The following is a 15,195-nucleotide window of genomic DNA, read 5'->3' on the forward strand; positions in this document are numbered from 1 at the left end:
TTCCTGCTGTGTAATGCTGTACTTCCCTTAAACATTCTATAGCACTTGCTACTATATTTGCCTTTCTTTTCATTACTTTTATCCCCATCCTTTTGCTTCTTTCAAGCATTCTATTGAAAAAATTTGGATTTCTCTGCAAAGTAAAGGAATCAACCAAACATGGATATGATAGCCAAAAACTGTAGATAAAGGTAGGCCCTGATCTGGCCTCTCCCATTTTCCTTGCCTGGAACTCTAGCTAAGCTGCATAAATTATTTCAAAATGCACATCAAATCGTCTGCCTCTGTGAAAAAATAAATGACAAGAGGCAATAATTAAAGCAATCTGAGTAGCTGAAGGTCTAAGAATAAAATATTAGAAATTTTTCATAATGAAAGAGAAACTTGACTGAGGGTAACAAAGGTCACACACACAGGTATGACTGGCTTTGAGAAAGACAAAATGTAAACCAGCATAGTAGCGATAACAATAACTAATGTTTATGGCACATTTAAATCAGAGGAAGATTCTTAAACAGCAGAAGAATCTTTGTGTTTCACAAGGGTGTGCTGCAAACCTTCCAAGTGAAGTAAAAACATTTGGCAAGAGTTTAGGGTCAATAAGCTTAACATGCAGGTGTAAGAAATCACTGCTTTTCCCTTGCAGGCTAAGACTGTCTGAAACTATAAGGGAAGTTAGTAGGAAATTATGGTTTGATATGCATATGGGAAGTTTTCAAGAAGACTATCTGGTTAACGGGAGGCATACCTGTGGAAGGGTATTTCCAACAAACGACCCCCCCAAAAAATAGTTGTTCATCGATTAAGGCAATTTATCTGGTTAAAATTATCACAGGAAACAGAATCACTCCTCTTAATGGGGAAAGAGTTAATTGCTGATGTAGATGTGTATGACTCATATCCACAGCAAGCTTTTTAATACAATTGTACATTTCCTCTCAGGAGGATGGAGGCTATTCTTGAGTATGTGTTACATACCTAATGGAGACCAGGCTATGTTGTTGTTCAGTTACTCAGTTGTGTCCGACTCTTTGTGACCCCATGGACTGCAGCAAGCCAGGCTTCCCCGTTCTTCACAATCTCCCAGAGTTTACTCAAGCTCATGTACATTGAGTTGGTGATGCCATCCAACCATCTTATCCTCTGTTGTCCCCTTCTCCTGCCTTCAATCTTTCCCAGCATCAGGGTCTTTTTGAGTGAGTCAGCTCACCCCATCAGGTGGCCAAAGTATTGGAGTTTCAGCTTCAGCATCAGTCCTTCCAGTGAATATTCAGGGTTGATTTCCTTTAGGAATGACTGGCTTGATCTCCTTGTGATAAAAGGGACTGTCAAGAATCTTCTCCATCACTACAGTTCAAAGGCATCAATTCTTTGGCACTCAACCTTTTTATGGTCCAGCTGTCACATCCATACATGACTACTGGACAAACCATAGCTTTGACTAGTCAGATTTTGTAGGCAAAGTAATGGCTCTGCTTTTTAATATGCTGTCATATTTAACAGCATTTTAATATGCTGTCTAGGTTTGTCACAGTTTTTCTTCCAAGGAGCAAGCGTCTTTTAATTTCATGGCTGCAGTCACCGTCCACAGTGATTTTGGAGCCAAGAAAATAAAGTCTGTCCTGTTTCCACTGTTTCCCCATCTATTTGGCATGAAGCGATGGGACCAGATGCCATGATCTTAGTTTTCTGAATGTTGAGTTTTAAGACGGCTTTTTCACTCTCCTTTTTCATCTTCACCAAGAAGCTTTTTGGTTCCTCCTCACTTTCTGCCATAAGGGTGGTGTCATCTGCATATCTGAGGTTATTGATATTTCTCCCTGCAATCTTGATTCCAGTTTGTGCTTCATCCAGCCTGGCATTTTGCCTTATGTACTCTGCATATAAGTTAAATAAACAGGGTGACAGTATACAGCCTTGATGTACTCCTTTCCCAATTTTGACCAGGCTATGCTGCTGCTGCTAAGTCACTTCAGTCGTGTCCGACTCTGTGCGACCCCATAGACGGCAGTCCACCAGGTTCCCCTGTCCCCAGGATTCTCCAGGCAAGAACACTGGAGTGGGTTGCCATTGCCTTCTCCAATGCCTGAAAGTGAAAAGTGAAAGTGAAGTCGCTGAGTCGTGTCCAACTCTTCGCGACCCCATGGACTGCGGCCCACCAGGCTCCTCCATCCGTGGGATTTTCCAGGCAAGAGTACTGGAGTGGGGTGCCATTGCCTTCCCCAGACCAGGCTATGGGTAATGCATATATAACCTGTGTTTACTAAGTGCTAAGCACGGTTCTAAACACTTTGTAGGTATTCACCACCACCTTACAATGTATGTACTGTTAGTATCTTGATTTTTAAAGTTAGGAAGCCTACAGAAACTGTAAGTAACCTGTATGGCCTCAAGCTAGTAACTGTCACGGTCAGGATGGCATCCTGGTGCTCTTTTCCAGTAAAGCATCCTGTTAAAGAAAAGCAAGGTGGTCTCATTTCAGCTCTTTATTCATTTAGTGACCTTAAGCAAGTCACCCAATTCTCCAAGCTCCGTCTCTCTCTCTGTGGAATTGACAGTACCTATCCTACAGGCTGTGGGGAGGGAGGAGCACGTGGAATGAGTAGGTAGAGTTGTCTGTGAACTGCAACACCATCCTGAAATATTACTAGGAGTGCGAAGTTGGTCCCAAAGGGATATCTGGATGCATTCCAAAACCAAATAACTCTGATTTGTGGTGTTACTCTACCTGATCACCATTCTTTTACCATGTTAGTACCTGTATATATAAACAACAACATTGACACTACTAGGAAAAATATATTCCCACAAAAGGGAAACTATCCTATATTCTGTAAGTGATATCACATTATCTCAAATATCACAATGCCTTTTATTTATTTATTTTGGCTGCACAGGGTTTTTGTTGCTGTGTGTCGGCTTTCTCTAGTTGTGGCGAGCGGGCTTCTCATTGTGATGGCTTCTCTTGTTGCAAAGCACAGGCTCTAGGCTCATGCTGGCTCAGTAGTTGTGGCACACAGGCTTAGCTACCCAGTGGCATGTGGAATCTTTTCTGGTCAGGGATCTAACCCTTGTCTCCTGCATTGGCAGGTGGATTCTTTTTTTTTTTTTTTTTTTAAATTTATTTTTGGCTTGCTGGGTCTTCATTGCTGTAAGTGGGCTTTCTCTAGTTGGGATGAGTGGAGACTATTCTCTAGTTGCAGTGCTCGAGCTTCTCATTGCAATGGCTTCTCTTCCTACAAACCACAGGCTCTGGGCTCATGTGGGCTCAGTAGTTGTGGCACAGGGACTTAATTGCTCTGAGGTGTGTGGAATCTTCCCTCACGGGGATTGAACCAATGTCCTCTTTGTTGGCAGGCAAGATTCTTAATTACTGGACCATCAGGGAAGTCTCCACAATGCCTTTCTTATAGCACATACCTCTAGAATCCCCAGCCTCACCTTCCAGTCCTAAACAAGCAGTCATTCAGCCTTTTGGATTGAAAGTACCCCTCTGCACACATGGCTTTAAGGCTGGGCCTACTCAGGACCTATATTCTTCCCCTTTTCTTTGCCTTATCCTGGAAGAAATTATCTGACCTTTTAAAATGGTTCAATAAGTAGACTGTCACTCTCCAGGTAGCTTGTTGCCTTGAACCTCTATGGCTGGCTTCACAGAACTGCCCCACCTCTGGACTTGAACCTGTGGAGCAGAGGTGGCCTCAGATATTACTGCAGGGAAGTGGAAAGAAGGACCAGATAGTGAGAGGAAGTGGGAGGAAGAGAGGTGGGGAGGGAGTGATTGAGAGAGAGAGATCTCTGGACCTCTCCTCCAGAAGGGGGAAAAAAGTTCTCCTAGTGAGAACTTAGCGCTGACTTCAATTTCAAAGACAGCAGGTAAACACCCATGGTGATTTTCTAAACTGCAGCTAGGCAGTGAAAGTAACGTTATGGGTTCGTTGGGAGGATTGATTTACAGTATTTGCCTGCGTCCCGCCCCCCACATTCCCCCTCTTCTCTCTGCGGTGGTCCTCGACCGCATTTGACCTAAATGTCGTCTGAAAACTTCTGAATTATTCGTGACTGAACAGCGAGGTAGTTTGTTTCCTGAGGGTTTCTGAGGTTCACTCCAGCCGCTTGCCGAGGTAGGTGGTGTGCGGAGCAGACTGTTCCAGCCAGATTGAGTGCCGGCTTAGGGCACCGCGGAACATTGCTTCCCTACTCAGTTTCCAATTTACAGTCAGAAGGTAAAAAGTACACTAATTAAATCCATATTAGGAGGAACCGCGGGGGCGGGATGAGGCAAGTGGGAGAGGAGGCCTCCTGCTGCCTGTTGCCCAGCAACAAGGGTACTCCGCTAAGCTGTGTGGGGCGCGGCGCCTCAGGCCGCCAGGCTGGGGGTGGTGGGACCAGCAGGTTGGGGAGCAAAAGCTTGGGGAGGTGCGGATAGAAACCCCAGCAGAGACCCAAGGAACCCTCTTTTCCACCGTGGGAAACTAAGTAAGGCTCTTTTGAATATTGATCCTCAAGATCAACCCCCCGACCCCCACCCCCTGCTTTCCCCTCCCCACTCATTAACCAACAAATGTCGAAGGAGGTGGCAAAGGAAAGCGAGCCAACCTTCCCACAGCCAGCTGGCTAGAATTTCTTTCCAACAGAAGCAAAGGCTTAGCCCCCTCTAGCCCCCTCCTTCAGGCCCAACAAGTACAATGCTCAGGACAAGGCAGCGGTCCCTGGGGGAGCCCGGAAGGCCTGGTAGCTGGAGAGGTGGTGAAGGGTTATAAAAAGAACAGCGCCATCTGCTGGCAGCGTCCAGGAGCGTGGAATTCACCCGGCTTCTCGTATTCACTGCCTCCCTCCACTCCCAAGTCTTAGCCTGTGGTGCCAATATCCAACACCTATGCTGAGATCGTTCTTGTCCTCTGAAAGAACAACGGGGTGTGGAAGAAAGATAAACTGGGGCAGGAAGGAGAAGGAGACAAATGGAAGGACCTACTCAGTTGGTGCCCCACTTTGGTGGGCGCTTTCGATCTGGTAGAGACAAGCACAGCAGCCTCATATTTCCCCATGGCCAAAACCAGCCAAGAACCAAAGTGCAGTTTAACCGGACAAGGGCAGACCCTGCTTCCCATGCCCATTCAGGGCTGGGAGTGTTTTGTCTGAAATACACAATTTCCACTGGCCTAAATGGACGAGGTTGAATGTATTTCTAAGAATATCACAATGTGCGCTGAGTCGCGTCCACTCTGTGACCCCATGGACTGTAGCCGCCAAGCTCCTCTGTCCATAGGATTTTTCAGGTAAGATTTCTGGAGTGGGAAGAATATCACAATAGGAGAAAGCAATGAGCACTGTACAGGGCAAAAGGGAGAAATAAGTAGATCCCTCCAGAAGGCATCTGGCAGCAAGTTGCCCCACGGGGCAGAGGACCTTGGAGCGGAGGCCCCACCCACAGCGTTCAAAGGGGAGAAGTAGAGCAGAATATTAGAACCCACAAACGCCTCAGCAGGAGCCCCATATGTTTTTTATAAAAAGGCACAATGTGAGCATTGTTCTGTGCTCAATAGCGCGACTGTTATAACTAATGCTTTTAGTATGAATACGACCATTTAAAATTCCCAACCAGTTGCACTTAGTGACAATATGCATCCGAAAATGAGCTCAGAAGCAGAGATTTCTCACTTAGAGGTCAGTTGGCTTTAGACACCATTATTATTAAGGTGCCCGGCTTACAAAAATACACTCAGTATTTGCATGAACAATGCTCTGGTCCCCAGCCTTTGCAGCTCCAAATACTAAGGCAGATTTTCACATCTATATTGGAGAACGTTGATTCTCTGTACACAGGGATGATACACAGAGGGTGTGTGTGTCATTTGTTTCATTTCACTCTAGCCCTTAACCCCCAACTCTCAGCTCCAGCCCAACCCCAAATGGGCATCTCCAGGACATAAGCCATCCAGCATAATAGGTCTCCAGATGCCCCATGACTCATCCCCATTCAGCTCGCATCCTCCCAACTACCCTCTTCAAGCCTGGTTGACCCCATAGGTTCTTACAAAGGAGAGGTAGACAAATTCAGTTTTGATAACACAACTAGACGAGGAAGACAGTTCTTTTTGGGCCTCAGAATGAATTTCCCCAAATGTCCAAGTATATTTGACACTCATCAGGGTTTTTAGGCAAAGCATCTGAATCCATTTTCCATTTGGGGAAGCTCCCTGTGCCTTGAATCTTGAAGGGAGGCAGCCCTACCCACTTCCACTATACCACTGAGGTTAGGGGCTTGGGTAAAAACCAGCAAAAGGGACCTAACCTCAGCCAATCAGGTTTTGTGGTAAAAATGCAGTCACCAGAAGAGTTAGGGACTACTGGTGACAGCATCTGCCTGGCCCCTCTTGTTTTCAAGCCTGTTTCTTCAGTCTTCCTAGGAATCCCCAGACCTGACTGATGGCTTCTGACAAATGGCTAATCTGCTCTAGTCAGGGAGGTGTCTGAAATTTGCAAACAAGACCCTGCCTCCAAGCCAGACTCCGCGTATTACTTCTCATCAATTTTTTTATTGAGAGGGAAAAGAAATGGCCATTTTGAATCTTAAATTGAAGTGCTTCTCTGACTTGTCTCATCTCCTTCTAACCAAGCCTTACCGGAACTCTTTCTCAATCACATGAGAGAATACTGCAGATTTTAAATTTCTCAGTTAACCACCAGATAATCCACAAGACTTGGGAAAGGCCACATGAGAACACTTGGAAGAAGTACCCCGGCAAAGCCGGGCCTGGGTCTTCCCCACCCCAAGGGAAAAGCACCGAATACACCAGCGTCATCCGGAATCATGTGGGTGAGAGGCAAGGGCAATGCTCCCCACCCTCACCGCCTGTAACTAGATGAGGGGAGGGGGGAAGGGTGGTTTATCCGGAGGATGGGTCCCTGAGGGGAAAGCCGGCCTGGGAGGCGAGGGACGGCCAAGGTCGTTCCTGACTGCGTCCAGTTGGTCCTGAATAAGGCGGACCCGCTCTTCCAAGCTGCGCTGCTGGGCCAGGACGGCGGCCTTGCCGGCCAACAGGGTGCGGTAGGCGCTCAGCTCCTCTGCGGGCAGTGCGCGCGCCAGCAGCTCGCGTAGGGCTCGCTCCCGCCGCGCCACGTGCTGCTTCAGCTCCTTAGCATCTTTCTCCTGCCGCTGCAGGAGCCCCAGTCGCTGCAGCAGAGAGGCCTGGAGATGTAGGGTGAGGGCGCTGTGAGCCAGGCCCGATGCAGGACCCTCACCGCCCTTCCCGTCTCCCCGCCCTCCTCAGCCCGAACCAGTACCTGCTCTTCAGGGTCGCTGTCTGCACCCGCCCGGGCCAGGGCGCGGTGCACGCGGGCCAGGCGACTGCCCAGCAACAGCAGGAGGCCAAGCACGCGCTCTAGGTCGGCCATGAACCGGCTGAACCGCTCCAGCTCGTGGGGTGCACAGGCCTGGCCGACAGCGGCCTCCAAAGCAGCTCCGCGCCTGGCCCAAGCCTGGGCCGCTCCCTGCAGCTGCTTCTGCTCGGCCTGAAGGTCCCTTAGCATCTTTTGGAGGAGGTCTGCCAGCTCTGCCTGCCAGGAGTGCATAGGCACTTAAGTCTGGACCCAGGCCCCTGACTCCTCAGACCAGACTCTGGGTTCTAGCCCCATCAGCCACCAATGGCCCCTTCCACACTCACTTTCTTGGCTTGGATGCTGTTATTTGGCTTTAATGCACCCTGGTCACATGGTTGGTCAGGCACAACGTGGGTGGTAAGGTTTTCAGGCCTTGTCTCCTCCTGAGAATTTGGCAGGTGCCGGGTGGAGTTAAGTAGATAGGACCTGGGGACAAAACCAGAGCTCCTTGGGTTGTCCTGCCCCAGAGATCAGGGGCTTAAAGTCCTCTGAGTCCCTGATGCCCCTCACTCACCCTGGCTCAGAATTACCAGCAGCCTCCTCTCCAGCCTCCCTACAGGCTGGTCTCATTGCAGCCCAGACCTCAGCTAAAGGAATCAGTCCATCTAGCAGGCCCAGGGATGGCTCTGGGCTGGGATAGGAAGTGAAAGTGTCATTCTGAGAGGGATCCAATCTGGCCAGCTCCTGAACCAGCTCCTCGAGGCGTGGACTGGCCCATGTTGACTGAGGACCAGGCTCCCCAGGGCCCCAAGCCAGGGCACTGTGGTCAGGGGGCCCTGGGGTATCATTGTCTGGAGGTCCCAGGGTATCACCTGGGAAAGGTTTCAGGTCAGTCTCTGCAGCTGTGGGGGGAACAGTGGTCAGCAGTCCAGTGGGGTCAAATGTAAGGATGTCACCATTTGCAGCCTCAGCAGGGCTACAGCATGTAGGCCTGGAAACATTCACAGAGCTGTTTAACCCCTGCCAACACTCATCCTCCCCTGCAGTTTCTGGGTTCTCATGGAGGGGCTGCTCTGCGGGGATTATAGCTTGGTCAGTCCTTTGACTCAAGCCAGCTCCGTAGTCCTGGTCAGAGACATGGACACTGAAAGTGGAAGAGACACTAAATCAGAAAAAGCTCTGGCCAAGGGGCCCCCCTCTCCTCTCCCCCTGCAACGACTCCCCCCTCCCAACCCACCCCTCCCTGCGCCCCCCCAGCCTTCGGTCAAGAGAGAGTTCCCTGCCTCTCCAGCATTTTTTTTTTTCCCAGCATTTTATAGATGTGTGTAGGAAAGGTGTATCTCACTCTGCTTGAAAGTCTGAGGGAACTCACCAGGTTGGGAGCCCCAGGGGAGTCTGGGAGTCTGCAGGTGATCTTGCTCTGACCAGGGGGGCTTCTTCCAGGAAAACTTCATCATCAGGAAGGGATGGGAGCCGAACAGACACAACACAGTTCTCTGAGCCCCTCTGCTCACAGTCAGAGGGACTGCTGTGGGGTCCCTCTGCAAGACACACTTCTGAAGCTTCCTTCTGATTCAGGAACCTGGAGGCAAGGACCCCACACTGACCACAGTGACCAGGAAGGAAGATTCTGGTTCTGCACCAGAGACACAGTGGGGTGTTGGGAGTGGGATTAGGGGGTGTGGTTTGCACTCTGCCTTGAGACATAAGGCTCAAACAGAGGGTGGTTGGAGGCCTTCTTTCTTGAGCAAGAGCCATGAAAACTGCCTCCCCCAGCTTTCAGTTCCCATAGCGGTCCATGTCTCTCACCTGTTAAGTTTGTTCTGCAACGGTGGTCTAGGGGTTTCTGCTCCTTGGGGAACAGCCTGGAAAGGCAAGCAGTTGGGTGAAATGTTGCTCAAGTTTTCAGTCCTCTAGGTTCCTCCACCCCAGGGTGGCAGCCCCTCCCTATCTTCCATACCTGGGCAATGGGCATGACACCTTCTGGACTTCCCCAGGGGGCCAAGACTTCCCTGGAAGCACTCCGACTCCCACTGGAGGCGGGCCTGTAGGCACTGCCAAGCTTCAAGGACCGAGGTTTTGGGTCCTCTATGCTTGGGGGCTGGGTCGCAGGCAGCCATCTGATCTGGTGACCTTCAAACTCAGCCAGTGTCCTCTGCTGCCATTCCCGAGGCTCCGGCCCAATGAAGCCAGAGCTGGAGCAGGCCTCTCCGGAGCATTGCCTCGCCAACCCAGCGCCCCTACCCATGCGATCCAGTTTCCCTGGCTCTGAGAAGCACCACTTCCGCTGCTGGGTGGGAGCCCCTGAGTGCGCCGGCTCTAGTTCCCCGGCCGGGTGGCTGAGCGAGGCGGAGCGCGGGTGCTCGGCAGAGGGCCGCGCGGGGGCCGCGGGCCGCAGGCGGGAGGGCAGGCTCATGCGGAGCTCCTTGCGCTGGAAGGACGTCTCCCGGAGCACTCGCCGCTGAGCGCCCTGCAGCCGCTGGCGGTAGGCGGCCCGCGAAGCCGGCGGGCTGGGCGGCTCGGCTGCCCGCGCCGCGGCCTCAGCCTCGGCCGCCAGCGCGTACAGCAGCGGGGTGGTCTGGCGGCTGAGCGGTCCCGGGGTCCCCTTTTCGGGGGCACGAGGCCCACTGCGTGTGGCGGCCGCGGGCCGGGGCTGCAGGGAAGTGCGAAGCCTGGCGGCGGGGGCCGGGCCGCTCCACACCACGCGCACGTAGTCCCAGTCCAGGTAGGGAAGTTGCTGGGTCCCCGGCGAAGGCGACGGCGCAGGAGTTTCAGGAGGCTCAGGACCTCCTGAGGCGGCGGAGAGAGAGCTGTAGGCCGAGTCGGTGGGCGCGGACAACCGCCGCGAGTCCAGGCTACGAGTGGACGAGGCCGGGGAGGTGCGGCCACCTCCGGGACCCAGGGCCTCCATGGCTGCTCGGACGAGGGCGGAGGCTGGCCAGCTCTGTGAGGCCTGGAAAAGCATAGGCGGCGTGGGAGGTGAGGCGCTCCGGGTATGGGTTAGGGCAGCCTGCTGGCCCCTCCAACACCGACGTGCTTACACATCGCCTCCCTGGCCACGGGACCCATGGCCCTAACATCTGGCACCTCCCTCGTCTGGGATGGCAAAGGCAGGAAGACCAGGGGAGCACCTCTGGAGGTTGAGGGCCTTAGCTCAGGGGAAGGAAGTGGCGCCTAGTCCATTCCCTACTGGGGCTCTTCTGGCCCAGCCTCTAGCCTGGCACCTCCTGGAGCGCTGAGAACGTACCCATGCTCCTTCCCTCCCCAACCCTGTCCCACCCTGGCCGCTTCCTGGCTGCTTTGTTAACTTCTCCGGGTGATCTTTTCCTCATAAACAATGTCAACAACGATCTGAGATCAGAGGGGAGCCAAGAAAGGAGGGGAGGAAAGACCCAGGTCAGGTGGCAGGGGCAGCTTCACAGCCTTCCTCTGGGCCAGTTATGTTCCAGGTGCTCTGAATAAATATTTATCTTGAACCTCACAACTGTTGCCTGCGTTTTACAGATGAGGACAGTGAGGTTCTGAACCAGGGAATGATTTGCCCAAAGGCACACAGCTAGTAAGAGGCAGAGCCCTGCCTGGAATCTGGGCTTGCCTCCAAGCTTACTGAAGCCAGAATCAATTTCCTAGAAGCAAACTCTGCTGAAAGCCAGTTTACCCCCAGTCCCCCTCAACAAAGCTCAGAGTCCTCTGTGGGAAACGATCTGCCCCCTACCCCCTTCAAATTACTGTCAGATCCCAGGATAATATGTTCCCTGCTTGGGAGACTCTGCCTTTTGTCTAGGAGTGACAGGCTCACCCCGTCTTTGTGCCACTCTTGCTCCTCCTATAGGGCTCAGCGTAGAGGTTTCCTGGCCCTTTGGGATCCCTCTAGTGTCCTAGCTTCCCCATCACAGCACTCAACACCCTGCCTGGTGATTGTTGGTTTGCCTGTGATTCCTTCTCCCCATTCCCACCCATGAACTTTCTGAGGACAGGCCCTGCACTGACTCATCTCTGTACCCTCAATGTCTGGCATGTAGTTGATGTGAAGTATTTGTTGAACGACAAGGAAAGGAGCAGAATTGCAGGAACTAGATGGGGGGTGGGTGGCTTTGGTGGAGAAGGTTGAGGGCTTCTTTGCTTCCACCTACTCTTCTCTCCCTATTAGTCTCTTTGAAGAAGGGGACAGAATGGGTGAGACAGTTGCCACTCATGGACACTGACCAGGTTACCCAGGTTACTGCTACTGCTAAGTCACTTCAATCGTGTCTGACTCTGTGCGACCCCATAGAGGGCAGCCCACCAGGCTCCCCCATCCCTGGGATTCTCTAGGCAAGAACACTGGAGCGGGGTGCCATTTCCTTCTCCAATGCAGGAAAGTGAAAGTGAAGTCGCTCAGTCGTCTCCGACTCTTAGCAACCCCATGGACTACAGCCTACCAGGATCCTCCATCCATGGGATTTTCCAGGCAAGAATACTGGAGTGGGGTGCCATTGCCTTCAGGTTACTAAGAACCAAAAGAGCAGGCAAGCATAGCTTGGAACAGGAATGGCCAGAAATCAATACCTTCCCAGTGCCAGGAGGGGGGTCAAGGGGAGGAGCTGGGGGAGTGTACCTGGATCAGGGGTGAAAGTAGCTTTGAGTCTTGGGAACTAAGGGTTCAGTGTGGGCTATAGGGAATTTTGTGTGTGTGTGTGGATAGTGGGGAGAAAGCAGGTTTGCCTTCCCTGAGCTGCTTGGTTGGGACTGCAGAGGAGGGTGGCCCATAGCTGGGTGGAAACTGAAAAAAGAGACTTTGGTGAGCCTCCTAGACACATTTTGGAGCTCAGGATCATCCTCTACCCCATTCCCTGAGAGCCCAGGTTCTACAGATTGCTGGCTAGGGCAGGTAGAGAGGTTAGTAGTAGGAGGACATGGTGTTTCCTTAAAGGGAGAAGCAGTACTTCCAACATTCCCAGGAGGGGCTCTCAGCTGATCTGGTACCAGAACATCTTGACATCACCCACCTGGAGGCATCACTATGCCTACTAAAGCCAGCCCTGAAGGCTGGTCCTCACACTCAGCCTTGGGGACCACTTTTGCAAAGTAGTTTATACTCTGTATTTCAGAAAGAAAAGAAGCTACTCTGAGTAGCAGCCCCTGGGAAGACTGACCTCCTCTAGGGAACCCCTCCAGCCACCCAGACACTGGCCCCCTCTTCTGCTATCCTTCTGAGCCCAACTTGGGAGCACTGTTTATCCTGGCTCATGCCACTCAGGCCTACCCATGTTGACTTTCACTGCATCTATAGGCATGAGTAACTGTTCAAATACAAAGATGCCTCCTTAAAAAAGGCCTTGAAAATTTTTATTTGTGAGTTACTGAATGACAAAGGGTTCTGAGTTCACCCAATAAAAACAGCTCAAATGGATAATAAAAATGTCTGTATATTTTCTTATTGACCTTAACTTGTGTTGAGAATACTTTTTCAGTGGTAACCTGAGCACCGGATACCCATGCAAGATAGGGTAGGAAAGTCCAGCTCCTTTGGTGTGTTTTGGGGCCTCAGCCCAAAGAGCAGAGAGTTTTTGTCTGGCTGCAGGGAGCCTCTTGCAGTCCAACCAGCCTCTGTGGCTGGGAGTGGCCACATCCCAGAAGCCCTAGCATCAGCACTAATGGTCAGTTGTGGGCTGGGCTGCAGAGCCAATGCCTGCACTGAATATAAGTCAGAACTAAAGCTTTCTCAAGCCCCATCAGCCCAGGGGGAGCAGCATGGAATCCCTGCTGGAAAACCGCTAGATTAATTAGGGTCATATGATATTGGCATCGTTTGCAATAAACATCACCTGAATCAAAGAGCAAGAGAGGAAAAGGAGACAAGGATGACTTCAATGTTCAGAGCCAGGAGCTGAGGAGGTGGAGGTACCGGTGTCAGGAATGAGGAAGCTGAGATGCGGACTGGCCAAGGGTTCCAGGCCTGGTCTGGGGCCTGTGGACTTTGCAGTGTTTGTGGCAAGTCTGGTGAACAGTTGGGTAGGTTGAGATGTGAGTCTGGACCTCAGCAGAGAGGTTGGACCAGGCAAGCAGACAGACCCAGGTTTTTAGTTAGAGGTTCTTTGGGAACTGATGAAGACTGCTTCCAGTGACTAAAGTCACACAAAGGCAACAGAAACAGATCCAGATAAAGTGACCAGAAAGACAGACAACCTCAAATGATCAATAAGGATCAGGAATTAAATCATATCTGGGATGGTCTTCCTCAGTGGTAGGCTCACTGTAGGGTGTTGCCTCCATGTCACCCAGACTGAGTTTCTGGATCCTGGGCCTGTCTTGAATCCCAGCTCTCCAGACACAGTCTGGAAGAGCAGGCATTAGGGGGAAGTTCCACGGCTCTCCCAGCCCCCTATGGCTCCGCATGCTCCAAGCATGTCCGCCCCACAACGCACCCTGCGAAGCATCTGCTCTCCACTGCTGCCGCCCACCCGTAGAGTCTCCATAGGCTCTAGCTCCGAGCCAAGGGCAGGAAACGAGGGATGCTGAGGCACATGGGGAAAGGAGGCGGCGGTCGAGGTCGGGACCACATACCTGAGGCTTCACGCTGAGTTGAGGTTCGGGCAGGGAGGCAAGAAGCACAGGCCTGGTGGCCACAGGGGGCGACAAAGTCACGCGGTGCAGCAGGAGAGCGACGCCTCCCGGACACTGGCAGAGTGGATGGCCCCCGGCCGGCGCATTTCTCGGCCTTTCCTGTTGGATTCACCGTAGGGGAAGGAGGGCTCAAAACGCGCGCAGGGGACCACGCGGTCCTGGACGCGGGAGAGGGGGGCGGTGGGGGGCGGGGCTGGGTCCCTAGCGGCTCCGTTGCCGAAGGGCATGAGCCGGGGGTCGGGGAGTGGCTAGGGGATGCGGTGAGACCCCACTGCGTGTTCGCCAGCCCCCAGCGTGCTCCCCCAGCAGCTCCCGCCGCTACCGGTTCTGCGCCCACCACCCCTCTGCCGGAGGCGGGACAGGGGCGCAGGAGCCCGACCCGACTCGCTCAGACCAGACGTGGTGTGGAGCCCAACACCTCCAGACCAACGACGCGCGGGCTGCTCCGCAGCGGCTCAGCCACTCCCATCCGCACCTAGCCGCGGGGCTCGCCCTACCGCCCCGGGAAACAGCGATTCCACCGCCTAGCCCCCGGCCTCGCCGCGTACCTGAGCTCCCACCCGAGACGCGCTCCTGGACTGCGGCCGCGCGGTGACATCAGAGCCCCGGGCTCTGGCTCCCGACCCCACCTCCAGGCTCCCGCCGCCGCGGGGGAGGCGCCAAATCCGACTCCCGGGGGCGGGAGCGCGGAGCGGCCGCGCTGCCCAGGCAGCCGACCGCCCCTTCCTAGTGTCGGCTTGTAGGCTTAGACCCTGGTCGGGGTTGGACGCTCGTTACCCCGCCGGGCACAGGCCTCTTGCTCCGGCTGGACAAGCGAGAAAGTAGGGGTAGGGCTCCCAGGGCTCTCGCCCGCCCGCCTCCACCTGGTGTGTTCTCACGGCCTGTAGTGTTCTCACTACACTACAGGCCAAGAACGCTCGGCCGGAGTCCCACGGATTCAAACCACCCCATCAGTGGGGAAGCCCAGGCCAGGTCCAAAGAGCTCCAGAAGGCAACCTCATTCCAGTTTGGCTAAGTAAACAGACCCGCCACTGTCCCTGTCCCTGTCCCTGTCCCTGTGCGGATGTGACCAGCTCTCCCTCCAGAACTTCCATTTCCAGAGCTCTTGCAGCTCTCTGATTCCCACTCTTTTTCTCCCCTCTTTGCCCCTTTTCATTTCTGTCATATCTCGCATAGTCTGGGCCCTCCGCCGGCCACCTGAAAAGGGGGAAGGGAAGCTGGGGTGCTGCTGACTTGTGTATTCACTCTGGGTCTTCTCAGTGGTGC

General features: G+C 53.1%; 1 protein-coding gene across 1 annotated transcript; it reads right to left on the reverse strand.

The window, feature by feature from the left end:
• Nucleotides 1-6,519: 6,519 nt before the first annotated feature.
• On the reverse strand, nucleotides 6,520-14,543 carry SHROOM1 (shroom family member 1). Its single transcript, XM_004008788.5, has 9 exons — nucleotides 14,478-14,543; nucleotides 13,870-14,028; nucleotides 9,284-10,276; nucleotides 9,133-9,188; nucleotides 8,696-8,905; nucleotides 7,898-8,467; nucleotides 7,668-7,809; nucleotides 7,288-7,560; nucleotides 6,520-7,192 (listed from the first exon to the last, which is right to left on the reverse strand). The coding sequence occupies exons 3-9, from the start codon at nucleotides 10,232-10,234 to the stop codon at nucleotides 6,863-6,865; spliced, it is 2,532 nt and encodes an 843-aa protein (XP_004008837.3). The 5' UTR covers nucleotides 10,235-10,276; nucleotides 13,870-14,028; nucleotides 14,478-14,543; the 3' UTR covers nucleotides 6,520-6,862.
• Nucleotides 14,544-15,195: the final 652 nt, after the last annotated feature.

This window comes from Ovis aries, chromosome 5 (genome assembly GCF_016772045.2).
Source record: "Ovis aries strain OAR_USU_Benz2616 breed Rambouillet chromosome 5, ARS-UI_Ramb_v3.0, whole genome shotgun sequence".
NCBI classification, from domain to species: Eukaryota; Metazoa; Chordata; class Mammalia; order Artiodactyla; family Bovidae; genus Ovis; species Ovis aries.

Bases quoted from the DNA above. Each gene is read 5' to 3' on its own strand.
- SHROOM1 (XM_004008788.5), bottom strand. From the start codon at position 10,234: ATGGAGGCCCTGGGTCCCGGAGGTGGCCGCACCTCCCCGGCCTCGTCC. The intron at 9,189-9,283 runs GTATGGAAGATA...TTGCCTTTCCAG, and splicing joins GTGTCATGCCCATTGCCCAG to GCTGTTCCCCAAGGAGCAGA. The intron at 7,561-7,667 runs GTGAGTGTGGAA...CACTCCTGGCAG, and splicing joins ACAGCATCCAAGCCAAGAAA to GCAGAGCTGGCAGACCTCCT.